This window comes from Herpailurus yagouaroundi, unplaced genomic scaffold (genome assembly GCF_014898765.1).
Source record: "Herpailurus yagouaroundi ecotype Mexico unplaced genomic scaffold, PumYag 181, whole genome shotgun sequence".
NCBI lineage: Eukaryota > Metazoa > Chordata > Mammalia > Carnivora > Felidae > Herpailurus > Herpailurus yagouaroundi.
The window spans coordinates 15,676,604-15,692,599 of record NW_024412412.1 but is presented as its reverse complement, the minus strand read 5'-3'; the positions used below and the strand labels follow the sequence as shown (position 1 = coordinate 15,692,599).

General features: G+C 45.0%; 1 protein-coding gene across 1 annotated transcript; it reads left to right on the top strand.

Moving 5' to 3' along the window:
- Nucleotides 1-7,012: 7,012 nt before the first annotated feature.
- LOC121039913 (collagen alpha-2(I) chain-like) lies at nt 7,013-15,900 on the top strand. The gene is made up of 5 exons (XM_040490375.1): nt 7,013-7,031; nt 7,315-8,016; nt 14,716-14,811; nt 15,435-15,598; nt 15,891-15,900. Exons 1-2 carry the CDS (start codon nt 7,013-7,015, stop codon nt 8,013-8,015), a joined length of 720 nt encoding a protein of 239 aa, XP_040346309.1. The 3' UTR covers nt 8,016; nt 14,716-14,811; nt 15,435-15,598; nt 15,891-15,900.
- The last annotated feature ends 96 nt before the right edge of the window (nt 15,901-15,996 follow it).

Here is a 15,996-nt window from a genome sequence, read left to right as displayed (position 1 = left end):
TATATGTCTGGATTTGTCTTTCCTATCAAGGTATTCAATTATGTAAATATCACTAGACAATTTTTAATAGATATTAAAATGAAATATTAACATATTCACTCAGGAAGTATTATCATCTTTTTACACTTGATTGTACTAGTCACAGTTTTTTATGTTTTCTAAATGGAAGGTATCGCATTTCTCCTTGGCTTCTGTCCAACTATCCTGTCGTGTCAGGTGACCTATAGCTGGAATCCTTGGCAAGAGGTTTTCCACGGAAATTCATACACTGTCCTCTCCCTCCACGGGCTTTCTCAGAAAAGAGAGGCCTCAGATGTCCTCAGGAGCATGAGCTGCCCGCGATCACAAGATCCATGTATCACTTACACAGGCAGGGCAGAGAATGGCACCCAGCAGAACATGTGTCCACCTGCCAGTCCCAGCACTCTGTGGCTTTCTGCCAGCACAAGAATGGGCAAGGTATCTAGGAGATAAGAGAGACAACTCTGCCTTCAAATGTGGCATAGAGTCCTGGAGGCTGGCGGGTGGGGCGACAGGGCTATATAGAAATGAGAGCAAGGTATTGAGCTAGTCTCTTTTGAATTTGAATTTGAATTTTCTTTTTAAATTTTTTTTTCCAACGTTTATTTATTTTTGGGACAGAGAGAGACAGAGCATGAACGGGGGAGGGGCAGAGAGAGAGGGAGACACAGAATCGGAAACAGGCTCCAGGCTCTGAGCCATCAGCCCAGAGCCCGACGCGGGGCTCGAACTCACGGACCGCGAGATCGTGACCTGGCTGAAGTCGGACGCTTAACCGACTACCCCACCCAGGCGCCCCTGAATTTGAATTTTTAAATTCATGTTTATTTATTTTATTTTGAGAGAGAGAGAGAGAGAGTGAGCATGAGCAGGGGAGGGGCAGAGAGAGACAGAGAGGGATAGAGAGAATCCCAAGCAGGCTCTGCCCCATAAGCACAGAGCCCCCCATGGAGCCTGATCTCACGAACTGTGAGATCATAACCTGTGCCAAAATCAGGAGTTGGAAGCTTAACCAACTGAGCCACCCAGGCGCCCCATCTTTTTGGCTTTTTTTTTTAGTGGAAACTTTAAAGAATCTTTGATATTTTACCAGACTTGGAATGGACAGCGGGAGCTGCTTAAGAGGAGAAGGTACAGGAAATAAAGAAAAACACTTAAGGGTTTGCTGATCGTGGTGATAATGCAGTGCCCGTGTGTCGGTATATATCTAAAACTGTTAATAATTAGTACATACTATTACTATTTGTTAATGGTAAATTTCCCCATTAAGCAAAGAGGAATTAATTCTGAGAACCTATTGTTTCAATAGCGTAAGACCACATATAAATTTCTGAATTGCACTCAAAAGTATTCACACTGATGCAGTGCTTCCAAAAAGGCAAAAGAAAAGAAATGCAATATTTCTCTGCCATTCTTGCTCATTAGCTTATCAAGTGAGAACAATGCCTTAATTAACAAATCCTTTATAACCAGGTGCCATTAGAGCAAAGTCCTTATCAAAGCACGCACAGGGTATTCCTACAAAATGCTTCAACTACTAGTCCCTATTGTAGCTAATGCCAGGGAAAATTATGAAACTACAAAATGTGTCTTTTTTTTTTTTAACCCACTGTTCATTCTAGAAGCTTTTTACCCTTTAGTGGTCCCTTAGGTATACCCTTAGGGTATGCGTTTTCCTCCTACTCTCCCACACCAAAATAGAAATGATCAGAACCATTAGCACCCAATTGATTCACTCATTCATTTACTTTTTTTCTTTTTTCATCTCTCAACAAACGGTATCGTTATCAGATCCTCACTTCAGACACCCAAAGCTTTGTAGGGTACTGGTGATATGAAACATCAGAAAGGTAAGATTGTTGCCCTGGAGAAGCTCAGATGACAGGAGCAGACATACTTGTGGTGTCTACAAGGCCATTCCAGTGCAGGGGGTGACAGGGTCCAACAAGGGCTCCGGTTGACTTCCCAGATGAATAACTTTCATTGTGGCACCTCAGAGTTTGTGTTTTTAACAGCGCATGAATGCTTCTGAAACAAAAAGCTTTGTTAGAAAGATTTTAGGCACCATTATTTAAAGGCTATGATTTCTGGGGGCAGAGGAGCCCCTGAATCATAAAATAAATAAATGGTCAGAGGGACGTGTTTTCCTGGAAAGCCCTTATCCCTGGAGAGTTTGCTCACTGGGCTGCTGGAGGCAGGGGAGCCTGGCACCCCACTCCCCAACTAACACAGGCAGATCCCCTCCTTCCTAAAGAAAACTCCATAACTTCTCTCCCATTCATGATCTTAGCACCCCTCCTTACTTTCTCCAAGACTCCAACAAGCATTTTCAGTATTTTATGGCGCAAGTGAGCTTAATTGTATGGATAATAATAACGCCTCCGACTATAAGTATCTATTTACCTTCCATGTGGACACTTCTCGTTTCTGACTTGCATTCTCTGTGAATAAAGCCATTATTCACTGGGAGTTGACTTGATTGATTTTTAAGTACGTTATGAACTGGCTTCCCTAGTAGTTAGTGTTTCATACAACCTACCAGCTGTGTTTTTTAAAAGTTTTTGTTTGAGTAACCTCCACACCCAACGTGGGGCTTGAATTCGTGACTCCAAGATCCAAGAGTCGCTCACTATTCCTACAGAGCCAGCCAGGCACCTCCCCCACCCTTACAAATCTTTTTTTTTTTTTTAATTTTTTTTTAACGTTTATTTATTTTTGGGACAGAGAGAGACAGAGCATGAACAGGGGAGGGGCAGAGAGAGAGGGAGACACAGAATCGAAAGCAGGCTCCAGGCTCTGAGCCATCAGCCCAGAGCCCGACGCGGGGCTCGAACTCATGAACCGCGAGATCGTGACCTGAGCTGAAGTCGGACTCTTAACCGACTGAGCCACCCAGGCGCCCCCGACAAATCATTTTTAAAAACATTTCGGTGAATTCTGTAAGTCTGTCTCTGACCTGTATACTAAAATGCCATGCCATCTTTTTTATGATTTAGGGGCTCATCTGCTTTCACTTCATCAACAGGACAATCCCTGTTACTATTAAAATCAATGTTATCAGAGAGGCCATTTTTGCTCTGTACTGTTGAATAACAATATTTTGCTATTTTAACGCATAAGGGTTTCCCCCCCTATATGCTTCTTTTAGCCCATGACCCTTTTCTCATGCAGATAGATAGATATTCTGTGTTGTTGCCTCAGAAAAAAGAAAACACTCAGAAAGCAGAGAGAAAAAAACAATTCTTGGCATTAGAATTTCCAAAAGAGGAGAAAGATTTCAAGTATAAACAGTAGATTTGGGAGAATACCTACAGGAAAGTGAATTTTCCTGCCCACCCCATCCTTCTAAAGAGTATATCAAATTTTCCCAAGCCTGGGGAGAAAGGAGGTTATGTTAGAGAGGAAGCAAGGAGCAAGATGTTAGTGGGGGTCCTTGAGAAACAGGGGCTCTGTACTCTCCCCCGCAGCTCAGAGAGGCAGCAAGAAGCAGGAGAGAAAAGGCTGGGTGATGTTTTAGTACGCACGTCTATCCAAGTAGCATAAGGGAGGAGGTGAACAAATCCCAGCCCCTATCAGTCGGTTAAGCATCCGACTTCGGCTCAGGTCATGACCTCGCGGTCCGTGAGTTCCAGCCCCGAGTCGGGCTCTGTGCTGACGGCTCAGAGCCTGGAGCCTGTTTCCGATCTGTGTCTCCCTCTTTCTCTGACCCTCCCCTGTTCATGCTCTGTCTCTCTCTGTCTCAAAAATAAATAAACGTTAAAAAAAAAAATTATACAAATCCCAGCCCCTGTAGGTTAGTCTCCCAGTGTGAAGGGCCCCAGATAGCCCCCATGAACTTTCTCCTGCCCCAGGAGGTGTGGGAGCAGCAGAATAACATTTTGTACCCAAGGACAACAAAGTTAGCTGAAAACAAGCCAGACCTGAAGAGCTTCATGGTTGGAAAAGAGGCAAATGTCGAGTGACCTTGATGGAGCAGTGACTGAAGACCAGAGGTGATAAGGACCTGGCCTCTGATGCCAGCATGGATAGGTGAAGATCAGACCATATGCTCCCCCCTTCCTACCCTTAGTACTACAGAAATCCCTGGAATTTAGATGTAAATCATTGCAAAAAGGGGAGAGAGAAGGGGACCCCAATTGTTTTCACCACTTGGCAGAATGGAGTCTCTTAATAGAGATTAAGTTGCCTCATACAGTTGAGTTTCTAGGCCAGTATTTGTACTTGCTATAGTATTTTCTTAGTTTTAAAAGAAAATATATTGAAGACATATCATAATTTTGGAAATTCTTTACTGTTGCTTGTTCCATCAAGCACATTTATTTAAGAAGGAGATACAGACTTAATTGACAGAAAGTGAGAGAGAGAGAGAATGGCGGTGGAGGGACTTCAGGGCTATAACTATAGTTATAGAAAACTATAGTTCTCCTTTTGAAGTTCTATGAAACTCCAGCTTATGCATTATTTAAATGGCTAAACTAAATAGGTACAACTCACTCTTGGAGCATATTTGTTCCACCATACCGTAAACATAATAGTTGTTCCTTAAATGCTGTTGAATGAATAAGAAATGATGTGCCTCAATTTCTAGTGCAATAGTTCTCAACTTTTGCAGAAACGGAGCACATGTAACCCGCCCTAATTTTTGTGGCACACTATGAAATATAGGCATATGGAATTTCATCATCTAAAGTAGGAGTAATTATACTAGCAGAAATATGATTGTAATAATGGTCTGCCATATAAAACTCACAGCCACTTTAATGGTTGGCTTATCAATCTCTCCTTGTAGCTCTAGCAAATTTTCCTTTACGTATTTTAGGCTTTAATTTTAAAGGAATACAAGATTTGAATTGTCATACTTTCCTGGTAAATTTAACTTTTTATCATTAAGTTGTGGTCCTTTTTATCTGCAGTGATGTTTTTGCCTTAAAGTCTTTTCCCTCTAAAGGAACAGGGCAATACCTGCTCTCATTTGGTCTGCATTTTCCTAGTTTATCTTTTTTTAACCCTTTACTCTGAGTTCAGAGTATTTTATTTATTTCAGAGTTCTGTGTGTTTTATGTATGTTCCCTGTAAAGTTCGATATGTTATTTTTCTCCTTAAAAAACAAAGTTAATACTTTTATTCTTTTAGCTAGAGAGTTTGGATCCATTTCCACTTATCATGACAACTGATATGTTTTAAATTTTATGTTGAAGTAATTGTAGATTCAAAGGAAGTTGCAAAGAAACTACTATACATATTTAAATTTTTTATTTCTGTCTCTTTATTTTATGCTTTCTGTTCGTCTTCCTTCTGAACGCTTTTGAAAGTCAACATTTACATTACTTACTTTCCATGACTATCCTACATCAACCATTTTTTATGTTTCTGAGTTACTTACTAAGGTATTCATAACACCATCATTGTTATTAATTACTTGGAGTGGCGATTATTTTGTCAGGTTTCAAGATTGCCAAGTTTCCTTTCTTAGCTTATTTTGGCACTGGGCGTCTCTTGGGACCACGAGGCAGGTTATTCACTGCTATGGGAAGCACTAAAGTCAAGTTGACAAGGAATTGACCCAGCCCTCAAGTACACATAGCTTGCCATGGAGAAGTTGTGCTCTGGGAGAAAATGATTGAATTTCATAACATTATTCAACGTGGCCGCTAGGGGGAGATCACATGTAGCTATTCTCAAAAGAGTACCTATTGAAGGTCTCCAATTTTTACTAAAAACCTGTCAACAGTACACTAAGGAGAAACTAAGAGGGAAAAAACCCTCCCTACTTTTAATTTTTTTTTCAACGTTTATTTATTTTTGGGACAGAGAGAGACAGAGCATGAACGGGGGAGGGGCAGAGAGAGAGGGAGACACAGAATCGGAAACAGGCTCCAGGCTCTGAGCCATCAGCCCAGAGCCCGACGCGGGGCTCGAACTCACGGACCGCGAGATCGTGACCTGGCTGAAGCCGGACGCTTAACCGACTGCGCCACCCAGGCGCCCCCCCCCCACTTTTAAAAAGGCATGCAAGTGAAGTCTCAAAATAGTCGGCAAAAATAATGAAGTCAAAGCAGTGACTGTCATACGGGAAAAGAAAGCAAGACCCAAGTACGTGCACGCCAGAAGAAACGCACTGTGCACACAGGATACAAATAGGTTAAAAAATAAAAAGAGGAAAAGGTGTAACAGAGAGAGTGTTATCAGGAATGAAAAAGATCATTTTATAAGGAGAAAGGGGTTGGTGTCTCAAGAGGACATAACAATTCTGTATGTTTAAACACAGAGCTTGAAGATACATCAAACAAAAATTGATATAATTGCAAGGAGAAATAGATAAATCCACAATTAGGGTTTGGGAATCCAACATCTCTGTATTCATTTCCTAGGGCTGCTGTAACAAATTTCCACAAACTGGGTGTTTTAACACAGCAGATCTTTATTCTCTCACAGTTCTGGGAGCTAAAAATCCAATATTAAGGTTTAGCAGAATAAAAGGTCAGTGTACAAAAATTAACTGTATTTCTTTTTTTTTTTAATTTTTAAGTATTTATTTCTGAGAGGAAGAGAGAGACAAAGAGACAGAGAGAGACAGAGTATGAGCAGGTGAGAGGCAGAGAGGGGAGAGGCAGAGAGAGAGACAGGGAGATACAGAATCCCAAGCAGGCTCCAGGCTCCGAGCTGTCATCACAGAGCCCGAGCCAGGGCTCCAACCCACAAACCCGGGGACCATGACCTAAGCCGAAGTCGGATGCTCAACCGACTGAGCCACCCAGGCGCCCCAACTGGATTTCTCTCTACTGGCAAAAAACACCTGGAAATTGAATTAAGAAATAACATTTACAATAGCATCAAATTTTTACTAAATTTACAAAAACATGAAATATTTAGGAATAAATTTGACAAAATAGGACCAATACAACGCTGATCAAAGTCTGCGCAAGCTCTTTGGGGGGCAGAAATTGACAAACTGATTCTACACTTTACGTGGAAATGCAAAGAACATAGGATGCTAGCCGACTCTCCTGGTAAGGAAAAGATCTCTTTATCCTAATCTTCCGGAAGACGCTGTGTAGACAGGTACACGGTAGTTTTTGTGTTGAGGAAACAGAGACAGCTAGGGGAGGCGGTAGAAAGGGTTTCTGTCTCGGGACCCGCTGCCTGACTCTCCGTCAAGCTTGACTGTTATTTTTCTGATTTATCCAAGGGGAGCGCAGTGCTTTGTCTTAATACAGAAAGAACGTAGCTACCTGCAGATTAATTCCTTTCTTGCAGGTACCCTCTCCTGCCAGGCCCATTCTTAGGGCTGAGAGAACCCCGACCTCCGTGCGTCGGCAGGCGCCCCAGGCGCAGTCCCCCACCCGGGCCACCGACCCCGCTGCGCCACCGCTGCGCCCTGCGGCGCCTCCGGGGGTAGCTCGGGCCCTGCGGCGGCAGACACACCCCGGGGCGCGGCGGGGGTCGGTCTCCTCCGCTCAGCCCCGCGCCGCCCGCGTTCGAGGGCTCTTCCCTCGGCTTCCGGAGACGCGCCGCGGGGAGGGCCTGCCGCGTGCCGGGACACAAGTCTCCGGGGACAGCGGCCCAGGCTGCGCGGCTGCGGTGGCGCAGACGAGGGCCCTGGCCTCGGGGCGGCGGCGGTCGAGGGCAGGCCGGCAAGGGCGCCGGCTCTGATCAGAGCCCTCTGCATTCTCGGTGCCCCCTTCTCAAGCCGCAGCACCCCCAAACCGCCGCCGCGGCAACCCCGAAAGCGGGGCGCGGCCTCGCGCGGGTCCTCCCGGCCGCTGGGTGGGACCGGGCGCGCCGCCTTCCCGCCGGGGACGGTCGCCCTCCGGCTCCGCGGGGAGAGACGACGTCCCGGGCGAGCCCTCCCGGCGCCTCACCCGCCCCAGAGGCGCCTTCGTTCGCTTTGTGAGTCCGCCGCGCCGAAGGCCTCACGCCTCCCGCAGACTGAGTTCAGCGACCGCTTCGCCCTCGGCCTGGGTGGGCGCGTTCGGTTCTCCCCGCCGAGCTGAGGTAGGCGCCCTTTCCTCCCTCCGGAGAGCGACTCTCTGGGCTGCGCGGAGGCCCGTCCGACCTCCCCCCGGCTGGGGCGGGACTGGGACCAGTTACCCCCCCCCACCCCCACCCCGGGGCCTGCGCTCAGCCTTCGAGGGGGTGCAGCCGTTTAAAGCCCCACCGTTCGCCTGGGTGGCTCAGTCGGTTCAGACTCAGATCAGGACCTCACGGTGCGTGGGTTCGAGCCCCGCAGTGGAGATTCAGTGTCTCCCTCTCGCTCTCTGCTCCTCCCCCACGCTCGCTCGCTCGCGCTCTCCCTCAAAAAATAAACGTTAAAAGTGAAAAGCAAAACAAACAGCCGCACCATTCCTACCTCTGCGTGAGTTTGGTTCATTCAGCAAAGTTTCGTCCTCGCTCCCTGCCTCCTTCCTGTCTCTTTTTTTAACCACCGCGTACTGTGCTTAACAAGAAGGAAACAAAAATGGCTAAGCCCCTGACCCTGCCTTCAGGGAGCCTACAGTGTAACTCAATGTATCTCCTTTGAAGGATGTCTGCGTTTCAGGGCTCCTGTGTCACTGCGAACTGAAAGGCTCCTTTATCTCCCCACCCACCCTTCCATTCGAGAATTGACCTCCTTCTTGGTTTGTGGGACTTCCAGGCGTTACTTTCTTGCTTGGAGGCCTTTAGGACGTCTCCCTGCTTCCTACAGAATAAAGGCCTAATGCCTTGGCTCCTGGCAGGTGTTCAAAGCCCTCTCACCCCTCCCTGATCTCCAGCCCCATGTAGCTTGCACATGAACTGCCGCGTGGACCCCTGATTTCTTGCATCAAACTATTCGTCCGCTTGAATTCTTTTCCTTCCTTCCTAGCCACCCAATTTGACCTAATTCCTCCTTCTCAACGAAGCGTCCTAAACTGCCTGTTAGAATTGGTCTCTCCCTGCTCGGTTTCCCCGTCGCCTTTTTGGTCTACTCTGATGTCTACTGCAGTGCTGTTAAGTCACCTGTCTGACCCCAGGCTCCGGTGCGAGGCCCTGGAGGACAGTGGCCACATCTTTGCTGCGCTCAAGCAGATCTTGTAAGAACGCTTGCTACTTACCGAAGTGACATTGCAGGAATGCACTAAGTCTGCAAATCGGCACAATCTAGGAAACCAGGTTGTCTCCAGCTGTGTCTCCCCACCACCGGGATCATAAAATGGGCACTTTGCAATTCCCCACTCAATCCGATCCGTGCGTGAAGCCTATCTGCATCAGTTAAGCCCACAAAATACTCTTTGAGGGCCCCAGCTAGGACACGGGATCTGTCTACACCAGCCACGTGAACTGGTCAAGAAGAGAACAGACATGTGGCCCTTGGCGTTTGCTGGGACCAAGCCGAAGCCACTACAGTTGGCTCTCTCTCTCCTTACCCTGCAAGAGGTAACGGAAAACAATCTATTTAAGTTTCTGGTTGTAGAATGCTCAGTGATCCGCAGCATTAATCTTTATTAACGTATAGAAACCAGCTTTTCTAATTGTGTAACACTTGGTCATTACAAAGGTCTCTCACTTTATTACATTTCGTGTCATGCTCACAAATTACTCCACGAGGCAAGTTATTATCTTTGTTTTATGCAGATGTAAACCAAAGCCGTGATGGCGAGTAGCTTTGCCCAAGCTTTGCACACAACTGGAAGGCAGCAGGCCTCCTAATTCCTTATTTCATGCCCTCTCCCGTGCTGGGGGCAACGTAGATATTCCTACAAAGTACTGCGCATGCAGCAATCAAAATATACACAAAGCTACTCGACCTATTATTCAGGTGATTTTTCAGGTGAAGAAAGGAAAGAAGCACAGGACTTGGAGATTCTGTTGTAACTAAGTTGTTTTTCTTTTGCGTAGTTTGAAATATCTGTCAAAATGTTTCAGAGTTCCTTGGGGCGCCTGGGTGGCTCAGTCGGGTGAGCATCCAGCTCTTGATTTGGGTTCAGGTCATGATCCAGGGTTGTGAGATTGAGCCCCGTGTGGAGCCTGCTTGAGATTCCCTCTCTTTCTCTCTCTCTCTCTCTGCCCCTCTCCCCTGCTTGCACACACTTTCTTTCTCTCTCAAATAAAAAAAAATTTGCATATTTATATAAATATAAATTTGAGTTCCATTTTAAAAGTGATGAATATAATTTAGAAGCAATAGCTCACCCAAATCCTAACTACCAAGTGTCACTTTTGAAGTCAGTTCCTGGAAACAACTCTCTCTAGACTTACGGAACAATGCCATATGTATAAACTCAGCCATATGAAAATGATGATATTTGACTGTTTTTGGCCTACAAAACTGCAGTTTCATGTGGTTTCACCTAATGGACATATCAGTTTTTTTAGTATACACTCTTGACCAGGTTTTTCCCCCCCCCCTGCATATTTATTTCTCTTGGGGGGGGTAGGGTGGAGATTTCACTCTGACCTGTCCTAAGAAAATTTTTTTTGTGAAAGGAACCCTCAGTAATATAAGAAGTCTTTTCTTTTTTCAATTTTTTTTAAACGTTTATTTATTTTTGAGACAGAGAGAGACGGAGCATGAACAGGGGAGGGTCAGAGAGAGAGGGAGACACAGAATCTGAAACAGGCTCCAGGCTCTGAGCCATCAGCCCAGAGCCCGACGCGGGGCTCGAACTCACGGACCGTGAGATCATGACCTGAGCCGAAGTCAGATGCTTAACCGACTGAGCCACCCAGGAGCCCCGAAAAGCCTTTTCATTTTGTGCCTCTCCTTTCCAAGAGGCGCATGTACCGTCCTTCATGCTTGTTACAGGTGGTTACAGGCACGTGCAGCCAGCACAGAGCTCATACTCGATCCTTAACATATTAATTGAACTGTCTTCCAGCTGAAGTTCGTTTATGTTTTATAACCTGAAAACAAATGAAACTAAGGGATCATGAAATCTCTTCCATCTTCCACTCTTCCTGCCCCCTCATCATGCACACACATCATAGTTTCCTCTGGTTTCGCTGATGTCTGGTGGTTATCAACGCAGCTTCCTTTCAGGGGATCCTTTGAACAGAAGCAATAAAATAAATTGCCCAGATGAATTCACCGTGTTGTGCTTTTCTCTCTAAGCAGCCAAGTGCAAGTTAGTAAAAACAATTGTTCAACCCCATAAATAGTTTTAATAATGACTAAGCCCCCCCAAAACCAAAAAAGTGTCCTCCTGCATGTGACGATACAGTTTAGTATTTGAATTGTGTCTTGGCAACTCGAGGACATTGCTTCCCCTCCTTATCTGTGAAATCTGAATATCTGTGAAGCACCTCATGGTAGTGTGTGTGTGTGTGTGTGTGTGTGTGTGTGTGCGCGCGTGTGTGCGTGTGTATAATTAATACGTGTAAAATACAGGTTTTGGGTAAAGGTTAGTGTCTTCTTGCCTCTTTCCTTCTATGTCTCTCTTATGTGTGGCTAATTCTACCCATATCTTGCTCAGTGTGTGTGTAGTCTCCAAGTTAAAAGCTTGATAGCGAGAAATGCTTTCATTACACAAGTAAGATAGGACGGGTATGTATTATCCTTATTTTTTCTGATGGGGAAGCTGCGAACAGAGATGGTAAATAATTTGCATAAGGAGAAAATAGAAAAATATATAAAACACTAGCCCTGTTCAGACATGCGGTAACAGTAACAAATGCACCAAATATCTACTACTGATTCGATTACATAGTATCTGGTGAGTTCTAGAAGCCAAATACAAACAATGTGCCTGGATGGTACAGTTACCCACTTCACAGGCCTCGTGGTTAAGATGTTTCAACCACGACCAAATGACTGACTAATAGGAAATGCAACAAACCTGAAGTCTATTTTATTCAACAGTGGAGGGGCACCTGGGTGGCTCAGTTGGTTACTGTCCGACTTTGGCTGAGATCATGGTCTCGTGGTTCATGTGTTTGCGCCCCGCGTTGGGCTCTGTGCTGACAGCTCCAAGCCTGGAGCCTGCTTTGGATTCTGTGTCTCCCTCTCTCTGGTCCTCCCCGGCTCATGCTCTGTCTCCCTCTGTCTCTCAATAATAAATAAAGGTTAAAACAATTTTTTAAATAAAATAAAAACACTGGAAAAAGGAATAGCAGAAGGGAAGAAGGAACTAATATTTGGGTTGAACACCTCCTATGCACCATAAGGTGTGCCAAATTACACATTACATCTTTTAAATTTCATAATTCTGTGAGGTGGGCACCTCCATTCTATAGTTAACAAAGCTGAGGCTCAGAGAGGTTAAATAACTGCCCCCAAATAATTCAGTCAGTAAGTAGAATTAGTTTCAAGTTCATATCTTGGCACTCTTATACGTTGTTGGGGAAGGCACTTTTGTCAAGAAGGTTAAATATTTTCTTTGATTCAATTACTCTACTAATGTAAAGTTATTTTAAGAAGATAATTGAGAATACAGAGAAAAGCTGGTTGTGTAAAATGCCTCATTAGAGAGTCATTCATAATAGACAGAACTTGGAATGACTCTAACAACCAACATTCGGGAAGTGGCTAAATAAACAGTAAAGTGGGGAACTTTCACTTGATGGAATATTACACAGGCAGTAAAATAGCCCTCCCCCCGAAGTTTGTAATCACATGAGAAATGTTCATATAATAAGGTTAAGTGAAAAGAACAAGATATTAGGATCTATCTATCTGCATAAAACTATATAATAATAACCTCAACTGTTAATAATACACACAGAAAAAGAACAGGAATGCTAACACCAAAATGTTAGCAGCGATGATCTTTGGGCAGTATAATTATATTAATTACTTTTCTCCTTTTACTTTTAATTAAATTGGTTCTTATTTTTAAAGCATTAACATTTTTTCTGTAAGGATTGCAAATTGTGTCTGGGCCCGGCTGAGAGAAAGAGCTTCCAAAATGGTATAGAGCATAAAGGGCTAGGACCTGTCTCTGTAGTTTCCTGCTGACATTCTCAGAAGGTACTCAGATCATTAAAGACTCAAAGTAGGTCCTCCTGGCTCTCATGCCAGGCAAGATGACCAAGCTCCTGAGGGGAGGAGAAGTGGTGGGGGAGGGGGGTGGTTTGGAAACCTGGCAAGGATTTAATGTTGATCCAGTAAAAAAAAAAAAAAAAAAAAACAAGCCAACGAGACCAGTCAGGAGCTGAAGTCACACTCAAGCACTTAGGGTATATTGCCTCACTCTGCTTGAAAAGTGTATTTCTCAGACTCTAAAAGGGCCAAAGCTCCTTGACTGTGCTGGAGGCGGGTGGGTTCCATGAAGGAGGGTGGAGAGAAATTCTTTCACATTTTCACCTAGCCCTGCTGTGTCCGTCCCCTCCTCTCTACGCCACCACTTGTCAGCTCTCACCTAGGTTATGTCAATAACTCCCAGCTATTTGCCTGCCTCTGGCCTGGCTCTTTGCTAGGCCAGTGACTTCGCTGCAGCCAAAGCCATCTTTCTGTGACATCAACCTGATTTTGCTTCTCCGCTGCTCCTCCTTCTGTGGTGCTCCCCAGCTTTGGGGGTAAGAAGCAGTTCCTTACCTGCTTCTGTTCCTGCGGCTGCTACTTAAGGTCTCTGTCAACCTGATCCCACCCACCTCTCTGGCCTCGTTTCTCTCCAGTCTCTCTCCACGCCTCCCTGCATCTTCCACCGCAGCCCTACGGATTCACCTGCAAACCCCTGCAACGCTTTCTCTCACTTTCTTCTTCAGCTGTTACCTGATGTGACTTCTGTCCAACTCCCTACCGCCTGCTCACTCCCATTTGCAGACACACACACACACACACACACACACACACACACACACACACACACACTTTTTGCCCAGTCAACTGCTGAACTGCTGTTCCTCCTTCAAAATTCACCCCAACATTGTCTTTTCTGGGTAACCTTCCCTGACACACATTCTTCACCCCAACCCTTCATCCTGATTCAAGTGGCTGGTATTAGGGTCCTACTAAGCTTCTGTACTCTGCTCTCAGCACTAATCATGATATACTCAGCTGTCTCCAACTAGACCAACATTCTTTTTTTTTTAATTTTTTCAATGTTTATGTATTTTTTGAGAGAGAGAGAGAGAGAGAGAGAGAGAGCGAGTTGGGGAGGGCTAGAGAGAGAGGGAGACACAGAATCTGAAGCAGGCTCCAGCCTCTGAGCTGTCAGCACAGAGCCCAACATGGGACTTGAACTCACGAACTGTTAAGATCATGACCTGAACCCAAGTCGGATGCTTAACCAACTGAGCCACCTAAATGCCCCTAGACCAACATTCTTGATAGCAGAGACCATGTCTTAATGACCTTTAGATCCCCAATGTTTGCAAAGCATTCAGTTCTCAATAAATTTTTATTGAATTTCTGAATTATTTAAATAGGATCTGGAAGAAGGAGAGTTTGAGGTAATACCATTTCTATGCTGGAAACAAATCCCAATACCGTCTATGATCAACAATGCCAGCCTTTCTTCTTTGCTTATCACCATATCTTATTTTTGTTCCTATAGATTCTTTTTTTTTTTTTTAATTTTTTTTCAACATTTATTTATTTTTGGGACAGAGAGAGACAGAGCATGAACGGGCGAGGGGCAGAGAGAGAGGGAGACACAGAATCGGAAACAGGCTCCAGGCTCTGAGCCATCAGCCCAGAGCCCGATGCGGGGCTCGAACTCACGGACCGTGAGATCGTGACCTGGTTGAAGTCGGACGCTTAACCGACTGCGCCACCCAGGCGCCCCGTTCCTATAGATTCTTTAATGCTTACAGAGATGTGCTTCTCATGGTGTTATCGCAATTTCTGAGGAGATAGATCAGTCCCAAGGAGCATCAACAGCCCCTGCACAGGTATGTCACCTGGCATAGGGCCTTTGACGAGGACAAGTCATTTAGTCCACACAGAACCGGAGCACAGGTAGGGTGGACTGAGGGTTGTGTAGTGGGAGGAACACTGGAGGCTGGTTCAGCTGGGAAAGCATCAGAGGAATTAGGAATGCTTCCCTGTTGTCAGGTTTTCTTTCTGTCTTCTGCAGTCCCATTTCTACCGTAGGAAAACACAAAGCCCAATCCTGCCATATAAGCAAGCAGGATTATAATCAGTCCTGCCTTTCTCTCTCTCTCTCTCTCTCTCTCTCACCCCTTTTCTTCCCTCACACACATACATATACACACAACATATATATTTATAAAGAAATTGCTCTTTGGTAATCCTGTTTCAAAGTCTTCTGTCCTCATTTTACTTTTTAATTTAAATTACTAGTTCTCTTCCATACCCAGTTGGATAAAATCATAAAATTCAAAACAACACTTTAAAAGCTACAACATAATGTCTGAGCTAAAAGGGGTAAATGTTTTGGGAAGGGACCTGGTTTTTATGTCTGCTGGAATAGAAGTCTGATCTTATGTTTGTATATCAGATATGTCTCAATGTTTCTTCTTTTCCTTTCCCTTATGTTCTTAATTTCTTACAGGCTGAAACTCCAAGACTAGATCATGATAAGTTTCGGCGAGTTCTACACAGCAGCTCAGGACCCCATTCCTTCGGGAATTCCTACCTGGTTTGACCCAGAAGGCAGGGGGCGCTGATGACATCCTCACAGGTCCATATTGACCTCAAAGGAAAAGCCCTCAAAAGGTGGACACTTCTCTCTGCTCTTGGCCTGATGAACAAATCAGTGCATGCCTTTAATCCATGCATGCAAGCAGACTAAAAATGTCCAAGAGCTCATATCAGAATTTATAGGGTTAATTGTTTTACATTTGTCTTGAACGTGCATGATTTTATTGGTTATTTCTTCTCTCTTTCACATTAATAACCTAAATAATACAATTCAAAGGACCAAGACCCTGGGAGTCTATATAGAGGTATCTGTAGTGGAATGTATTTCACATTTTAACCAACCCATTGTTCCTTTTGTTAAAAACAGGTTTTCCTGGGGCGCCTGGGTGGCGCAGTCGGTTAAGCGTCCGACTTCAGCCAGGTCACGATCTCACGGTCCGTGAGTTCGAGCCCCGCGTCGGGCTCTGGGCTGA